General features: G+C 39.2%; 1 protein-coding gene across 1 annotated transcript in view; it reads right to left on the bottom strand.

The window, feature by feature from the left end:
* The window catches only part of AMMECR1 (AMMECR nuclear protein 1), a 133,151-nt gene extending 115,156 nt beyond the window's left edge, over nt 1–17,995 (bottom strand). The window contains exon 1 of the mRNA XM_090265423.1: nt 17,513–17,995. Coding sequence (XP_090121549.1) covers nt 17,513–17,985 — 473 coding nt within the window. The 5' untranslated portion in view covers nt 17,986–17,995. The remainder of the gene's footprint in view (nt 1–17,512) is intronic.
* Nucleotides 17,996–19,154: the final 1,159 nt, after the last annotated feature.

The following is a 19,154-nucleotide window of genomic DNA, read 5'->3' as shown; positions in this document are numbered from 1 at the left end:
AATTAAGTGGTAAAAATTCTATAATGCAGTTGTTATCAATTCTTCAGATACTTAAGCTTGCTGCTCTCAAAAATGACAAAGCTCCAGAAAAAAATTACGTTGATGAAGGGGAAGAGAAGCATCTTTCTGGATTAATACTTCAATTTTAGGGTGGGAAAGATTGGGAGTCAAAAGTATTCAAAACAACACAACAATTCTGAGAACAGGAAAGTGAAAATAGCCCTGCTGGGATGGTACAAATTAGTTAAGTTAGTAAAGAGTTAATGAATGTTTATTACAGGATGGTGAATAATTATAACTCTTCATTAAAGTGAAAGAAACCTTCAAGACTAAAAACACCTCTTCTGTAGAAACTCAATTTCTCTAGACTGAATTGAAATAAACACAGCAAAGATGGGAACCAGGACCCTTTGGACTCACATCCATTTTTTTTTTCATTCAGCATGGGATTTGCTTTTTCTCTTGACATAGTCAAACCGAAAAAACCACCAACTTGTTTTTTTACTTAATTTTGCTCCACACTATAGAGGTCATTGCCTATTTAAAATGCCTATTGTTCAAAGCCTGTGAAAATTAAATTGGCCTCTAAATGCTTCAACCATGTATAAGCAAAATTATCTCTCCTTCTAATGAGGATATTCACATTTGTTCATAAACATTTCAAGCATATTGAGAGTGACCAGGGAACCTCAGTACAGTCTGAAAACCATTGGATTCCATTTGGCCTCCTATCCAGCAGGAGGCAAGAGTCTACAATCATCTTCATTGGTCAAAATCCATGATGCTGCTTGAAAAAAAATTGATTCAAAAATATTTCATAACCACTATTTTAACATCTGGCATTTCTTCATGTTATAGGATTATTCATAATTCAAGGCTATGATATGAGGGAGACCTTATTTACTTAAGCAAAACTGACTACAGAGAGAACACTATTAATGAGCATTGTGCTAGTGTTGTTTTTTACTTCCTGAGTACACTGGCACAACTCTCATGATTATGTGGCTAGAACCAGTCAGAGATCAGTCTCATGGGTGGGAAATAATTTCCTTATATTTTGAAACATTCTGGAGAATGAAAGAAGAGAGTTACTAAAATAAAATTACAATTTACAATGCTCACAAAGGAATCCTCATTCACTGCTGGTGGAAATGTAAAGAGTGACAGCCACTAGGGAAAACAGTATGGAAAAAATTAATAACAGAGTTATCATATGACCCAGCAACCCCTCTTCTGGGTATCTATCTAAAAAAATTTAAAACATTTATTCACAAAGATATATGCACCCCTATGTTCATTGTAGCATTATTCACAGGGGCCAACACATGGAAACAACCAATCATCTCAATAGATGATTGGATGAAGAAGCTGTGATACACACATATACAATGGAATACTACTCAGCCACAAGAAAAGATTAAATACTGCCATTTGCGACAATATGGATGGACCTTGAGTGTATCGTTCTAAGCGAAATAAGCCAGACAGAAAAAGTTAAGAACCATATGATTTCACTCATATGTGGAATATAAAACAGAAAGCAACAAATGAACAAACAAGAAAAATAGGCAAAAATTTATAGATAAAGAGAACAGTATGATGGTTACCAGAGGGAAGAGGGGTTTGGGGTAGTAAAGTATAAAGGGGGTCAAATATATGGTGGTGGAGGATGATTTGACTTTGGATGGTTGGCACACAATGCAATATACAGATCATGAATCATAGAAATGTACACTTGAAACTTATTTATTTTATTAACTAATATCACCCCAAAACATTTAATTTAAAAAATAAGAATAAAAATTCAGCCTCCAAATAAGCAAGGAACACATAACTCGGCATTAGTTCACAGGCTTAGTCTTCTAGTTTATTATTCCCTCTTCATTTCTTTGACCTAAAGAATATTTTTCTATTGCACACACACACAAAAAATTTACAGTGATCACGTAGAAGTTTTGGGTTCTAAGCTTATGTCTTAATATAATTAAAGGCAAATCATCAACAAAAGACTGAGGATTTTGCTCTTTTTATCCCTCAAAGGGTAATTGTTGTTCAACATAAAGATATGTAGTTCTATCGTAATTTAGAAAATTATTTTAGACATTTGTTTCTAAATAATGTTATAAAATCTTTAAATATTTTGTTTATATAGTTTGTATCTTAAAGAGTTGTAGCATTCTAGCTCTGGAAGGTGTGGCTCACTGGACTGAGCACTGATCTGTGGACCGAAAGTTTGCTGGTTCGATTCCCAGCCAAGGCACATGCCTGGATTGCGGGTGAGGTCCCCAGCTGGGGCGTAAGAGAGGCAACTGATCACTGTTTCCCTTGCACATCATGTTTCCCTTCCTCCCTTTCTCCCTCTTCCCCCCCCCTCTCTAAAAGTAAATAAATAAAATCTTTTAAAAAAGAGTTGTAGCCTTCTTGAAGAGGGCATGTTAAGAACATACCTAGAAACTGGGGGACTTCAGTCAAGATGGAGGCATAGGTAAACATGGCTTACCTCCTCAGACAACCACAGCAAAAATTACAAAACTATCACCCAGAATTGTCAGAAAAATCAAGCTATATAGAAGTCCAACAACCAAGGAATTAAAGAAGTCACATTCATCCAGATGGGCAGGAGCAGGGGAGACACAAAATAGGTGGTCCCACACCCATATGTGGTAGATAAAAATTGCGAGGGATACCTCAGCAGCAAGGAATCCTGGCCCCACAACAGACCACCAAGCCCAGGGTTCCACTGCCAGAAAGATAAGTCCCCATAATTTCTGGCAGTAAAAACCAGTAGGGGTTGGGCCAGAGAAAGAAACTGCAGGATTCTCAGGAGTCTCCTTTTAAAAGGCTCTTCACAATCTTAGGATTTATGCAGACTCACTCCCTCTGGATTTCAGCACCAGGACAGCAGCTGGAAGGGCACCAATGGCTATAGGGAGAAACTGAGGTGTCCAGCATGAGTACAAGTGCTGGGGGACAACTTCCTCAAGGACAAAGTTCCAGAGGCCAGGCAGCAGCATAGTCCCCTCTCTGAGCCCTCCCCAATGTAGAACCACAGAGCAGTAACTCCATATGTGAGACTCTACCAACCTGATTCACATGGGTTGGCCCGCCCTGGTGACTACATAAGGCTCCACCCAATACAACTTACCAGTTCACTTTTCTAAATAGGCCATGCTACTAAGACAGGGAGTCAAAGTAGCTCTACCTAATATACAGAAACAAACATAGGGAGGTTGCCAAAATGAGAAGACAAAGAAATATGGCCCAAATGAAAGAACAGAACAAAACTCCCAAAAGAGAACTCAACATAATGGAGATAAGCAATCTATCAGATGCAGAATTCAAAACACTGGTTATTAGGATGCTCCAGGAACTCACTGGGTACTTCAAACAGCATAAAAAAAGACCCAGGCAGAAATGAAATTTACACTAAGTGAAAGAAAGAAAAATTTACAAGGACTCACAGTGGAGTGGATGAGGCTGAGAATCAAATCAATGCTTTGGAACATAAGGAAGGAAAAAAATGCAATTGGAACAGCAAAAATTAAAAAAATTAAAAAAAAAAAAAAACCAATAAACAAGGATAGGCTAAGAAGCCTCTGGGATAACTTCAAACATACCAACATCCAAATCATAGGGGTGCCAGAAGAGGAAGAGCAAGAAACGGAAAACTTATTTGAAAAAATAATGAAAGAAAACTTCCCTAATTTGGGGAAGGAAATAAAACATGCAAGTCCAGGAAGCACAGAGTCCCAAATAAGATGGACCACACCAAGACACATAATAATTAAAATGACAAAGGTTAAAGATAAAGAAAGAACCTTATAAGCAGCCAAAGAAAAACAGATAGTTACCTTCAAAGGAATTCCCGTAAGGTTGTCAGCTGATTTCTCAAAAGAAACTTTCCAACCAAGAAGGGACTGATAAGAAATATTCAAAGTGATGAAAAGTAAGGACCTACAACCAAGGGTACTCTATCCAGCAAAGCTATCATTTAGAATGGAGGAGCAGATGAAGTGTTTCACAGACAAGATAAAGCTCAAGTTCCTTATCACCAAACCCTTGTTATATGAAATGTTAAAGGGACTTAAGAAAAAGAAGATCAAAGCTATGATCATTAAAATGGCAATAAATTCACAACTATGAACAACTGATTCTAAAAAACAAACTAAGCCAACAAGTAGAATAGAAACAGAATTATAGATACGGAGATCATTTGGAGGGTTATCAGCTGGGAGGGGGAAGGGAGAAATGGGGGAAAAGGTGTAGGGATTAAGAAGTACAAATTGGTAAGTACAGAACAGACAGGGGGATGTTAAGAACAGTATAGGAAATGGAGAAGCCAAAGAACTTATATGCATGATACATGGACATGAAATAAAGGGGGGATTGTCAGAGGGAATGGGGGGTACTAGGTGGAAGGGGGCAAAGGGGGGAAAATTGGGACAACCGTAGTAGCATAATTAATAAATCTATTTAAAATGTTGAAAGAAAGACCACATCTATTAGACTAACCTATGTTAAGCTAATTTAATAAATGCCATCATTCAATAATTAATCATCTATCCTCCTATAGTTATTATAATTCCAAGAACGCACCTTATGTGAGTTACAGTTGCAACGTCCAAGTAAAAATTTTTTTTCAGTAATTTGGAGAGAAAAAAGTGGTTTAAAGCCAATTATTTATTCTATAGCAATTAGGGTAGCTGCACTTTTAAATTCCATAATCTTTGTAGCTACTCAATTTCCCCAAATTCATGTTTGATACACTGAAGCTTAGAAGAAAGAGAAAGAACACTGAGTTTAGAAGGCACTCAAGCAAAGGGTGATATAACCAATGTTAATCTGACTTATGTTGAATGTCTGTTGATGAACGAAAGCACGTTGTCTACACAACAGATTGTTGCTTGTGTTATTTCCCAGTCTCTTGTCTAGGTATCATGACATTCATGACATTAAAGGGGCTGCTGAGGTATAATTAACTGTATGAAAGGGAAACTTTACCAAGAAAGAGGCAATTCAGTAATTCACAGGCCATTAAGAGTTTAAATTTGTCAACTGACAGACATTCATTTCCCAATGTCTGAGTTCTAGCAACAGTCTCCTGACAGGTTCCTTTTCTTGCTAGGATTCCCCCTTCCATCCCACCAGTCAATCTCCCTTTGATTGGTACCCACTGACTACTGTATAATGCTCCTACTAACCACTGTGTCTTCAAGTGTTTTCCATGTTTAGAATGCTTTATTCATCTATGAAAGGTCTACCCAGCCTGAATCCTATTTTGTCCATGAAGGCCTCCTGTAAAACTTCATCCCACATTAATCTTTGTCCAAACTCTTACAGACCTCATGGTTTCCATCACTCTTTGGCCATTAAATAATGTGTGACCTCATCATTCGTTTCATGAATCTTGTCTTCTCAATATGACTACAAGCTTTCTAAGGGCAGGCAGCATGGCTTATGCCTGTTTTATAGACCTTTCACCCACACTCAAAAAGGAGCCTAGCACAATGGATGGCCCACAACAGCTATATTACTTGTTGAACTGAAATATTATAAATTACCATAATATGAAAAGCAGTACTAGTTTAGAATAAGAGATGGGTTTTGATGTAAAATACACCATCGGAAGATAATGCTGGCAAATAGATCTTGAAGCTTGAACAAATACTCACTTTTAAATGTCTATAAGCAAAGGGATAAATAACCATGGTGAAAATTCTACTTTCCTTTTTAAAACTGCAAAGCCATCTCTAAATGGAAGAAGATAGAAACTGTTCCAAAATCCAAATTAATACATTACTATTCAGTGATATGTCTGTACCCCTGCTAATGATAAAGAAAGAACCTTATACTAGTTGTACAGACAACAGGGCAAATAAACAACTTTTAAGACCCACGCCTTGATCATATCTAATATTTCACAAATGTCACTACCACATTTAGATGTGAGCTTTTCATTAGAAGCAAGTGTGTGCACTTTAAGAAACAATTTCAAGAAGTACTTAACTAAAGTGGTTTATATATACACATATGAAATTAAATGCCTTACTTAAAATACCCCATTAGGCAAAGTGTCTCCCAATTGCCCATCTCTCTAGAAAACATATTTCCTCAGAAATATCAGGTTCTATTGTCAAAACTAATGTTCTCCTTTAATACCTACATCATTCTGCCTTTAAAAGTGGGTGAACAAGGGTAGAGTTTATACCTATTAAAGACATTTCTCTATATTACTAGAAAATTCATTAGAAAGCTCTAAAGAACAGAGGATGAACATGACAGCCCAAAAGGTAAGCTAGAAAATAAGTTCTTTTTAAATGCAGATAGTTGGCATTAAGTCCACTAATAAGGTAAATGATAACTACCAGGCAAAACACTAAGAGGCTCCAAGTCTGAAACATTTTTAAATGGATACTTCTGATGCCAATGCATTTAATCTAGTTTATGCATAATTCTCTATGTCTGGAAAAATAAATATCTCAAAGCCTAAATATGTAAATAAATAAACCTCAAAGTTCTACTGTAAATGGGCTTTGTGCTCCTCTAATACGTGTTTGTGAATCATATTCCAGAAGATAATCTGACTTTGGGTGGTGGGAACCCATGGGCACGCAACACACAACAACAACAATAATAAATGTTTGTAAGAATAATTTTTAAAATATTCCAAAATTCCTATGAAAAAAATAATTGCTTTAAGTAACACCAGTATTATGTACCTTTAAAAAAGAAGCTAAACATGGTGCTTATAGTTAACAGTACTGTACTGTATACTTAATATTTTGTTAGGAGGGTAGATCTCATGTTATATTTTTACCACAATAAAAGTAAATAAATTTGCTAAAAGCGACGTACATCTATATCAGCAATTCTCAATGTTTTTCATCTTGTGGCACTCATAAACTAAGTATTAAAATTCTGTGGCACAGCAAAAAATATAGGCTTTGCCAATCTGACAAAGAAATAGGTATAATTTTGATTCATCCACACCAGCTTGCTATTGTTGTTTTGGCTGTCATCATTTTTTTACCTGACAATCTGGGGAAAAAAGGTCAGTGCCTCTGACTAAATAGTCAGGTATTGCATGTTTTAAAAATTCTTGTGGCACACCAGTTGAAAATCACTGATCTACTGATTAAAGAGAAACTGATTAAGTAAAAATAGCTGATACTCTAGTTATCTGAGACATTGTAGTTTGCAAATCAGGCTGACCATAGTAGGTGCTGTTAAACACTGACGACAAGGTACAGAGAGATGCATATGCTCAACAGGATACATTCTTATGATTGCATTCTGCAATCAGAAATTATAGCTCAGTCTATCCTTTAATATTCCGTAATCTTTGTTATGGAAAATAACTGTAAGCAAGCTATCTAAAAGAAAGTTCATACATCTCAGTAGAGGCTATTAATACCTAAATACACAGACCTAAAAATAAGATACATCTGAATACCTGAGGATTTATAACTATGCTCATAGCCAAGTCAAGAAAAAAAATTTAAAGGATAATGACTGAAGAGTGACTACATTTACCCATTTGGGGTATGCTTAAGCTACTTGTTCCACAGCTCCCAAGCATACCTAGAGGTCACATTCTGAGAATACTCTAGGAATGATTTTCAATGTAGTCTCTTGGAAGCAGTCAAGGGACCCATAGGCAAGTCCTCTTATCAAACTACATGCTGAGCATCTGTTTCTGATAGGAATATATATATATATATATATATATATATATATATATATATATATTTTTTTTTTTTTTTTTTTTTTTTTTAACAAGAATGCCATGGCCATTGGTTCTACAGGAGGAATTATCTAGGTCTGTATAATGTAAAATATGCTTCTTGCAGCACTACTACTCCAGATCATGCACTCAGTCTCCCTTTCCTGCCCTGAATCCAGGCTTTACCTCACTTGGCTACAATCTCATTTTTCTCCCTCCCTGCTTCCCACGTGTCTTCTATTCCTACCTCCAGCCCTGTGTGACTCTCTTTCTCCACAGAGCCAATGCTTTCAGTGTGGAAGAGTAGATTTTTGGAAAACAACTTGCCAAACAAGACAATGGTTAGAGGAGTTTCTGGAGGAAAGTACACCACAAACTACATATCACTTCATTAATGTCAGAGAAATAGAAGCAGTACCATTCCCATTTGTTCTTGTGAGGGTTTTTTGAATTGACAAGAGTATGGGGTACATGGATCCATGAATTGAACAACAAAAAATTACCAACAACCGCAGAGTACCTTCTCCTAACATCGAAGAGCTATTCCACAAAATCAGGTACCTGGGGCAAATTTTTTGTTTGTAATGGTAAAGGAGCAGAGCAAACTTCTATTTGTTTGGTTAGTTGGTATAATTATGGGAAAGTTCATGAAATACACTGAGAGAAATACTCTAACATGGAAAAAAGGCCAGAAGACTTAATGAGATTCTTCTCTAGTCAATAAATCACCAACACCATCTTCCACTTACCATATTTTTTTAAAAATGTAAAAAAGAACCCATCATCTCAACACTTACCTCATCATTGTTCAAAATCGGGATACAAAGGATAAATGTTTAACAACCATGATGTATATACTGAGGTCCAAGTTCTACCAGGTACATAATTTATTTGCACCCCAAACCACCTGTACCCAACTATGTGGTTGTTCGACCACATAAGGAGTATTAATGTCACAGAGAAGAAGCACACTGATGTGACTTGCACAGGAGGATTTCTTTGAGGCAGACATAGTGGGAATTCTAGACTGACAGCACTAAGACCAGTATTTCATAGATTCCATTCTATGAAAATGAATCAAAGATCCACTAAAACCTGAAGCAAACCAGTCTGACACTACCACCTTGCAGAAATCCAAGATCTCAATATAAGATATGTTACTAGAGTCCTAGCTGGTGTAGTTCAGTGGATTAAGCACTGGCCTGTGAACCCAAAGGGGACCGGTTCAACCCCCAGTCAGGGCAGATGCCTGGGTTGCAGGCCAGGTCCCCGGTTGGGGGGGTGTGAGAGGCTACTGATCGATGTGTGTCTCACACATTGATGTTTCTCTCCCTTTCTCCCTCCCTTCCCCCCTCTCTAAAAGTAAATAAGCAAAATCTAAAAAAATAAGATGTTACAAGAATTGAGTGTCATATGCTTACAGAAAGTACATGGAATGGCAAGGCAAGCTATACAGGCTGTCAAGTCAATCTCATTATTTTCCATTACTAGAGATCTGGTCAGCATCTTCTGGCAGGATATTGCATAATACAGTCAATTGTAATTTCCCAGCACTGCAAGTGTCTTTGAGTCACAATGTGGATTATCTGTAAAATGAAAGAGATAGGGGAAAGGCAAGAATCATCAAGACTAGCACAGACCTTATTTTAAAAACTAATCTTAGTAGGCCTGGACTCAACAGAACTTTTCACACTTGCCCATACAGTGAAGATTGCAAACATCATAAAACAATATGGCTAATTCTGTCCATTGATAACATCCATCCTTCACTGTCGAGCAAAGCTGCAAAAGAGACCAGCTTGAGTCCTTACTTTCAAAGCTTGATGACATGGGACCTAGAAACTAGTACCAGACAGTACTTCCAAGCCTTCATAAAATTTCTTTAATCCAACATCTGAAGCTGCAAATTCCTGCTATGGTGCTCCATGAGGCTCTAGTTTGCTGAAGGCTGTGCTATGATATACACACATAAGAAAATATAAGAATTCCTGACTGCTTTACAAATTAATGAGCCTGAAGACTGAGAAAAATGCATAAACCTACATTAAGGGAAACCCAACATTCTGTCAGGTGTCTTTATTAGTGACATAAAGCTAAAAAATATTATTGAGCTCTACTCCTTTAAGCAGTTCAAAGTCACAGTTGGGGAGGTGGGAAGGAGGCTGGAGATATCCCAAGAAACCAACTAAATTTCTGCTGCTCTGTGGTTCTGCTAATTAAAAAAGAAATGACATTTGTTAACTGCCAACACTTGAAATAGTAAGAAATCTGATTTTACTTGACCAACTATTTGTTTCTTCCTATCTACTGCCACATCTCTCCTCCATATTTTTAGTGGCAAAATATTCCTCCTGGTTCCTCAGGCTCATAAACTCTGAATTATGTCCAAAGCCTCTCTCACATCCCCTAGCAGTGGGAATTTGGTTGATTTTTCTTTTTCCCTGCAAAGTCTCTTTACTCACACGCAATCACCTAACTTCAGGTCCCCATCCAAAAGCTATCTCAGCTATTTTTATACTTGATCCAAATTCTATAAACCAACATGTCTTCTCCTTTCTCTCAAATTAGATACAGTTGGGAATAGGGAGTTCTTACACTTGTGATCAAATTTCATAGCCATTCCAACAGAGCTGTTGAACAAACTTTTTCTGAGCACAAGAATAGCTAGGCACAGAGCCAAAAAAAAAGAGGCAATGATGGAAGCCAAAAAACAGGTGAGCTGCAATCTTTCCACTCCTACACAAAACCTGGCCCTGGAGTGCAAGTCCCTACATATGCTGATAACTTCTTCCACTTCTTGATTTTGTAACATTCCTATATTCACAAACTCTGCCACTTGGGTGGCTTCCCCATTTTTTCAATGTCAGCTTTCCTACCTCCCTCATATGTTTAAGCCTAGCTGAGCTCCTCTACCTTGACACTCTTCTCTTTCCCATCCATCTTACATTCTACAAGACAACCCTTCCGCAAATACTGTTCTCTTATTAATACAAAAACTCTAATCAGATCCAATATTTCTTATCCAGCTTTCCCAAAGGGTTCCAAAGACAAAAGGCCATTTTAATTTCCTTGAAGTTTCTGAGCTTTGAGATGAGAGCAAGGGGAGTGGCATGGAGAATGCAAGCTGCTGACTAAGGACAGCTGCTGGGAATCCCCAATTACTGTGGCAAGGGGTGTGGTGATCACAGTAACCGGTTTGAGAACAACCAGTAAGACTTCAAGATCTACTGGTATATGTACTCTTCACCGATAATTTTCTGATAATTTTGTATCTTTGCCATTTAAGGTACAAAACTTGGCTCAAAAGTTATCCTCTCTCAAAAGCCTTCTTCCTGATAACTCCTTTATTCCATGTCAACACAATGCTTATGAACAATATTTTTCATGTATTGAACTCATCTACAATTATGCATATATTGTGTTCTAAGCATTTTAAGTGAATTTGATATCTGTATCATATCTTAAGCAACACTGTAAGCTTGGTGAGGGTAGAACTAGTTCTTCTATTTCTCTGCTTTCCAACCATGGAACTCAGCATAATGTATATGCGGGGGTGGGGGGACAGGTTTTTTTCCCCAGTGACATATAATTTCCACTCAGCTATTCAACACTAACATTTTTTAAGGTTGAGCAAGTTTGAAAGCATGGTACATTAAGAGCTGTACAAAATATACCCACACTTCATAGAAAAGATGACACTTAGAGTTGGACCCAACAAAAATTATTCTCCACCCAAGCAACTATACTATTACACAAGACTTCTTCCTTTGGACTCCTTTCTTTTTACTACATAAGCCTGTGGCTCCACTTTGCTCTTAGCAACACCGTAACTAAAGAAGCTCAACTCTAAATAAGTTTACTGTTGGGAATCAACTCTTCCCACCTACACAACCACTGGCTTCCCACACTGTCTCCAGTGTCCTGTGAGCTACTGCCCAATTACTGTGTGGAAAGACAGCTTACATATTGAGGGTCCATTCTTGGCAGCCCCTGGCTTTTACTGCTGGTCCTTATTTAGCTTAATTGATTCAGAACAGTATCAAAAAGAGACATTATTACACAAGTTCGTAAAAAAGGCCATTTAAGAAAATTTAAATGTAAAAGCCCTGGTCATTGTGCTGCCTTAAAACAGGCAAGCATGTGTGACATCCAGAGAACAGAATAACGCCTATTGAAACAGGGAACTCTGACTAATCTCACTGCATAAGTTTTAGTGTTTCACATGTATACATTCTGAGAAAGTAAAATGGTCTATAAATAGGAAGCACGACTGACTTCAAAATTATAATCCATTACAGTAAGAAGTGATAGTTTTATACAAATACAATTTTGAGAAGTGTACAGCTTTCTAAAGGCAATAAATGTGAATGTTAGTGTGTGTTTGTGAGAAACAACTAATCCATCAGCTAACAGAGCATTCTTCACTTTCTTAGCAGCAGTCTCCTTCGATCAGATCCCAGCTGAGATTCCCTCTTAGTTGCCATGCACTAACTGTGGCTTGAACACAGCACAAACACAATTCATAAGCAAGAAAAATCATGAGCTAAAGTATCACTCCCTTTGGCCGTATGGGGGAGAAGGTAAAATAAGCATCAAGTCTTTCCATTTAACTAAATATACCTTGCCCTACATATACCTTTATGTACGTATGTAAAAATAATTTTGTAATTTATATTTCTACATTCTTTCATTCCAGTGACTGATGGTCTTTACAGCATTAATGATAACTGTGCCTGCTTTCTTTCTTATCAGTAAGATAGGACACCAGATTGCCTCCCAATGTAAATTAACAGTATTGAAAACAACCCATATTATACCAAAAATACTCTATTTTCCAGACAATGTTTTGTTTTTTGTTTTTTTAAGAAAAACTAGACATTATGACCATTATGCTAGCATGGATAAGGAAATCTATAATGGCCTAGTAGCATCATCTGCAATAGACAGATACACTTTCCAGCTATTCTGGTCAGTTTTCATAAAAAAGAAATAATAGAAACGTAATAGCCTGTGTTTAAAATGCTTATTTAATATCATTTTGATCTAAGCTGCATTATCAAGGCATTTTTTTTTTACTAACATGCAATATGATTATTACTGTTCTAGTGAAACCAAGTGCTTGCCTCACCTCCCCAGCACAAAGTAATTACTCCAAAGTAGGCTAACAAATAGTAATTTGACTATTGTGCCAAGACAAGAAAGAGCTAACTGTTCACACACCTGATCAGTGTCTTAAAATCTGCATGGCCAGGAGATTTATTAAAAAAATTAATTCATTGTAATAGAAACTATACTTATTGATGTTTAATAGTAAAGGATCTTTTATGTGCTATGGCCTATACAAAATGTAGCACTGCATGAACTTCAAAGGTGGGAAGAAAATTAAAATTAAAAGTTCATGGGACATGACATGCAATGCAACTTTAAAGATATAAAACTGAACAATCCCAGTGCCTTAGCAGGATCCTTTTATATTTCTTTGTTAATGGGGGAAATTCTTAAAATGCAATACAGCAAGCGTAAGTGTAAGTAAAGCTTTTAAAAATCTTATCACAATGGGTTATTTAGTAAGCTAATCATCAAAGCTTTTTTTTATGGTAACAGAAGGGGGTTTTGCTTATTAAAATCAATACAGCTCACTGTAAGATACCATATTTGTGCTGTTTTTAACTCCTAAAATGTGCCCCTCACATTTAACAAAACCTCTGGAAAAATTATATAAAATCACACTACAGGTTTTCAAGAGTCACTCTACCCCTCCCTAAACCATCCCAAGAACCCCGGACTCTTGTTATGATCAAGGCAGTATTCAATCTTCCTGGTGCTAAACTGGAAAGAACATAATAAAGAATAGTGACATGGAAGCAGGAAGTTTTATACTGCAAACTGGCATTAAAAACTGCCATTCCCTACTAGAAGCTGAAGTAGTATTCAAGTCCTCACTACTCTCTAAACCAGAGAGGCTCACTTGTGGTCCTGGAAACTGTAGCAGCAGCATCACCAGGGAACTTGTTAGAAATGCAAATTCACCACCCCACCCCAGACCCACTGAATCAGAAACTCTGGGAATGGGGCCCAGCAATTTGTGTTTTAACAAGCACTACAGGAGATTATGATGTGGGTTTGAGAATCACTCCTCCTCAAACTTTAATGTGCATAAGACTCACCTGGGGAACTTGTTAAAATGCAGATTCTAACTCAGCAGGTCTAAGGTGGGGCCTTAAGAGCCAGCATTTCCAACAAGTTCCCAGGTGATGTCTTCCGCTGACCATATTGCAAGTGTTTCCCAAACCAGTTACTTAACAAAATTACCCAGGGTGCTCATAAAATATGGGTTCCTGGGCACAACCCCAGACCAAAATAATCCAAATCTCTGGAGAAAGACTTAGTCAAATACAACCAGTATTCCACTTCAGCTGCACATTAAAATCACCTGGGGAACTTTTAATAATCCTGATGCCCAGGCCCCATCGACATCCAATTAAACCAGAATCTCTGGGGCTGGAACCCAGGCATCTATATTTTTAATAACTCCCCAGTGATTCGAAGTGCAGCCAAGGTTGAGAATGACTGCTCTGCAGTCTAACTGGCTCAACACCTGGCAGGCATAGTGGATCCCTTTATAGCAGCAAATGGTTTCCTATAACATGGCTAACTGGGTTCCCACATACAAATGTAGGAACTCTGACTTGGAATAGTTAAGTGCAGCTCAAGTCATGTTTTTTATCACGTCTTGAACATTATTTCTGTGGGCAAATGTGCCTGTTACAACTGTACAACTGAAACTAAGGATTTAGTAATGCACAAATGTTACTTATCTTCCATTAAACAAGTTTCTACCATCCTCCCGAGCTCTAGCTACTACTACCTCCCTGCAATGAGGCAGATGATCCAAAAACAGCAGCAATGGTGAAGAATTTGTATCCATACAGTCCGTTCATATACTGACAACCCCACCCATCCCCCATCTAAAACAGAGAGATCACTGAAAATTTCTAGTAACTTTTCAGAGTGGAAGGAAAACTGATGAATCTAGGTCTTTTAAACCTATAAGAGGTAGATTTCACCAGTTAGACACTTTTGACAGTAAGGTCCTGGGAAGGGATCAAAAGGTGTGCTTTTACGCAAGAGAATCTCAATCTGTTGAAAGCATGTCTTCTGGTGGACAAGGAGAGGACCTGAAACACCACTGCTCATGATATGATACTAATAACTCTGAAGGGAAAAAAAACAATGTCTATTCATGTCTTAGGGCCCCCAGCATGAAACCGAACCAATGAACACACAATGCTGTTAACTAAAGGGTGTGGCAAAAGTAGGTTTATAAGTTGTGAGTACATGAAACAGTTTATTCTTTTATTAATTATTGTATTGTTTTCCATATGAACAACTGTAAACCTACTCTGCCCTTTGCATGTAAAACAGAAAAAAACTGTGTGGTGGTTACTAAGGCACTGTCAAGTGGTTATAGTTATTTCACTCCCATAGTCAAACACTGCTTTTAAGCAACTTTCCTGAATTTCTCACAGTACACCTCAAAAATGACTTTAAGATAAATTAAAATAAGATGCAGTCCTCTTTCTACTTAAGTGAACTTTCATTCTCCCTTCGGTCATGTTCAATGTCTTTTCTAAATTAGTTCTGTAGAATACATGACACATTCAAGGGCTGCTAAGTGATAATAGTTACTATTCTTCCATTTCAACTTATCCACAGTAATCAAAAGTGTGTTATATTTTATCTGCTTAATTCCATGAAGAAGAAGTCCATTGGATGGGGTATTAGAAGAGAAAAAATACCTCAGTACTTGTTCAAAGTAGCCACTGTTAAGTGACATTTTCAAAAGCATTTTCTATATGAACTGGTCGCGCTCATTTTCCTTTTAAAATTCTTGTTACAGTCATTCAGTTAACTCAAACTCACTTTAAAATGTGTGAAAATAGCACCTCCTGAAAGTGTGTTCTCATATGCTTTGGAGCAATTGGGCATGAATAGTAAAACAACCTTTGCCAAACTCATGTAACTACACAGGAGTGAATTTTTTGCAGTCCCATGGCTTTGCAGAGCCAACCTATGTATCATCCAAGGACTGGCTCTAATACATCAAGACACCCAAGAGAAGGCAGAAAAGTCACAAATAAGTGACACATGCTAATAAATATTTCATAATTTTTTTATGTGGCACTCTTTTCAAAATGAATTTTACTTCTTAACCAAAGAACAAACTGGCAAGGTAATGGTGTGGCTTTAGGATTTAAGCTCCTAGAATGAAAACTATATTTATAAAGATATTTACTTCACAGTGTCAGTCTGGATGCCATTTCATGCATTTCTTACGAACCAATGCCCAAAGATGAACAAAGTCTGAAAGAAAATGCACAGACCACAGAAGAGTCATACAAAATTAAATGCATTTAAAGTATGAAGGCCAAAGAAAACAAACAATACAAAATTATAATTTCCAGTACACTTTATTGCAATTTCCACTTTACACATTAATTTAATATTTTTAGTCTAGGCATAAGTGTTTGGACTTATTCAGTAGTAGTATAATCCCCTAATCTCACAAAGTGAAAAGAGGCATTATAAAGAACATAGATTCAGGTATTTATGATATGGGGACAAGGGGCACTTGTCTTAGTTAGCAAAAGGGTTCATGCTTTTCTATATAATTTCCCTGAAATTTTTCTCTATAATTTTTCTTTTTGATGCTAAGTACTCATAATAAAAACAATCACCCTCTTTGTCATTCTGCCCTTCCTGGGCTTTACATTCTGTCTATCACTTAACTCAAAAAGTCAGGTTACACTCAGTTTTCACATTAAAAAAAAAAACAAAAACATATGCCCCATTTCCCACACATCCAAATGGACAGGGATCAGAATTAACCTGGCTTTTTGCTGTAAAAGTGCTATTTTAAACAATTTCAACCACACACTTGAAGGATAAAATAACTAAAAGTACAAAACCAAAGGAAACCATAAAAATTCCTATACACCTTGACGATTACCTATTTCTGAAGTCAAGTCTAACATAGATTTCTTAAAAGTGAAATGAACACAAAAGCGAATGCACACTTTATGTACCAACTGACAGTGGCTCTAAGGGGAGAGCTCTCTGAATGAAAGGAGGAGGAATGAAAAAAAAAAAAGGTCTCACTCAACTGTTAGTGAACTCGAGGTGTGCTTCACTGGAAACACATTTTAATGCGTTTGTTCGGATTAAAAATAGGTAGCAAGGGGAAACGTGTTTTGAAAAAAACCTCTTCCCTCCCCAGGACACAAGAAAACCCGAACTTAGCACCGGTGCTAAGTTCCATCACTAAAAGAAGTTGGACAATTGCTATTTTTCACCCTGCAACGGGATAGTAAGTCTCTATGTGCAAGGCGGGAATACTGGCAGGGTTTTCACCGGGGTGAATGGAAACCAAAGTGAGGAAGGTCAACACCTTGAGTAATCCAGCTCTCCAAAACCCAGGCGGTGGTGACGCGGGTGTCAAAAGAGAGAAGGAAAGGGTCAGAACTCCTCGAAGTTATAGCAAAAAGAAAGCGAACACCTCTGGGAGCCAGTGAACCATCTCTTGCGGCAGCACCCTGCTCCAAGTGTGAGGTGCTTGCCTCGGAGGGCAGACAGCGTGGGGTGCCCTGACTTAGGTCTAGTGGCTCTGAGGACCAGGGTAGCGAGAAGGGTAGGAGCAGCCGCCGGCGCGGAGGCAGACTCGTACTTTACCTCAACTATGAGCCCCATCCCGAGCGCAAGGGAGAGGGCAGCGGAGGACGCGGTACTCACTAGGGCTCGTTGGTGAATCTGGGGGTCCGGGGCTGCTGGTATCCGTACAGGTGACAGTAGAGCACATCGAAGCAAAAGCAGCACATCTCCGCTGACACCACCATCTTCCGGGAGCTGGGCGATGAGGACGAGGCAGCGGACGACGAGGAGGGCGAGGAAGAGGTGGCGGCGGCCGAGGTGGAAAGTAGGGTCCCCACTCCGCAGCTCGGAGGTGGCGACAGGGAAATCCCCCCGCCGCCGCCGCCGCAGCCCTGGGGGGAAGAGAGGGTACAGCCGCTGCCGCTACCGCCCCCAGTGAGACCTCCCAGCCCGTTGAGCCGTGTGCCGGCGCCTCCTAGTCCCAGCTCCCCAGCTCGACACTGGCTCTCTCCGCTGCAGTGGGAGGAGGAGGTGGCGCCAGCACCGCCACCCGAGCCAGAGGGGGGCGAACTGGACAGTTTCTGCTTCTTCACCCCGCAGCAACCCGCCGCCATCTTGAAACAGTCTCCCCCACGCACCGTTTCCGACCCATAAGTGAGGCGAGCTGGCGGCGGGGGCGAGCACGCTGCGGCCCCGGCCGCCGGGGGCGCGTCAGGAGCTCGCGAGGCGCGCGCGCGCGGCTCCCGGCCCGGCGGCCCGGCCACGAGGCTGCCCTGTGTGCACCCCAGCCTCGGCGCGCGCCCCATGGTTTCCCGGCTCTGCCCTTCGCGCCAGTGCTGCGGGCCTCGCGCCTCTTATCCGCAGCCCTAGCCCTGCAGCCCTGGAGGATAAAAGACGAGAAGCCCAATAGAAAGAAAGAAGGAAACAAGGAGAAAGCGAACAGTGGGAAAGAAGGGAGGTGGTGGGCACTTCCAGGGAGGAAGGAGGGAAAGAGAAACCAGTTGGGGGTGGGTGGGAAGGGGGCGGCAAGGGAGAAGTAAGTCCGAAGTTAAGTACCCAAGTCCCAAAGCACAGCTCGATGACCGGAGCTGCACATAGTGTTAGTGACACTTGAGCTGAATTAGGTGGAACCTGAGCCACCGGCCTCAGATACACTGGTTGCTGAACTGCTGGAGTGTGAGCATGCAGGTGCTCAGAGCTCCACACCTGAGACCGTTCCTATAAAGTATGTACAAAGCATCGGGAAAATGGCCACAGGGCAATGGCTTTAATACCAACCTAAGCCGTATAAGGCGTTTTTGAGATTATGGTCAAAGAGCAATACTGTTTCCTTACGGACAAATATGCAAGCGCAATTGAATCTATATATCCATTGCTTGTGCCCCAACTGTCCCTCCTTGACCGGTGAAAATGTTTAAAAGCAGAAAGTAAAGTCCTAGCTAACATCTCACTCGTTGAAAGATGTTAATTGTGCCTGGAACCTCTGGTGGTGGGTTATGGGGTGTGTGTGTGTGTGTGTTTGGCTTGGAAACAAAGCAATTAGAACTATGTCTTTGGTCAGCACAGATCTTGCAGGTAAATAGCAGTTGCATTCTGAGCACCTAAGACAATAATCAAATGTTAAAATTCATAGAAATGAATCTGACAGAAACAAAGTATAAGCTAGTTGCATTGTTTCTATACCACGCCAAAACATCTAGACAAAGTAAGGTATCTGCATATTTGGAGACGTCAGAGAATTGATTTAATCACTTTTGAGGTAAATGTGTGGGGCCTTGGAAAC

This window comes from Furipterus horrens, unplaced genomic scaffold, assembly GCF_987537825.1.
Source record: "Furipterus horrens unplaced genomic scaffold, mFurHor1.1.pri manual_scaffold_17, whole genome shotgun sequence".
NCBI classification, from domain to species: Eukaryota; Metazoa; Chordata; class Mammalia; order Chiroptera; family Furipteridae; genus Furipterus; species Furipterus horrens.
The sequence above is the reverse complement of the archived record's forward strand: the minus strand, read 5'-3'. Positions and strand labels throughout refer to the sequence as shown.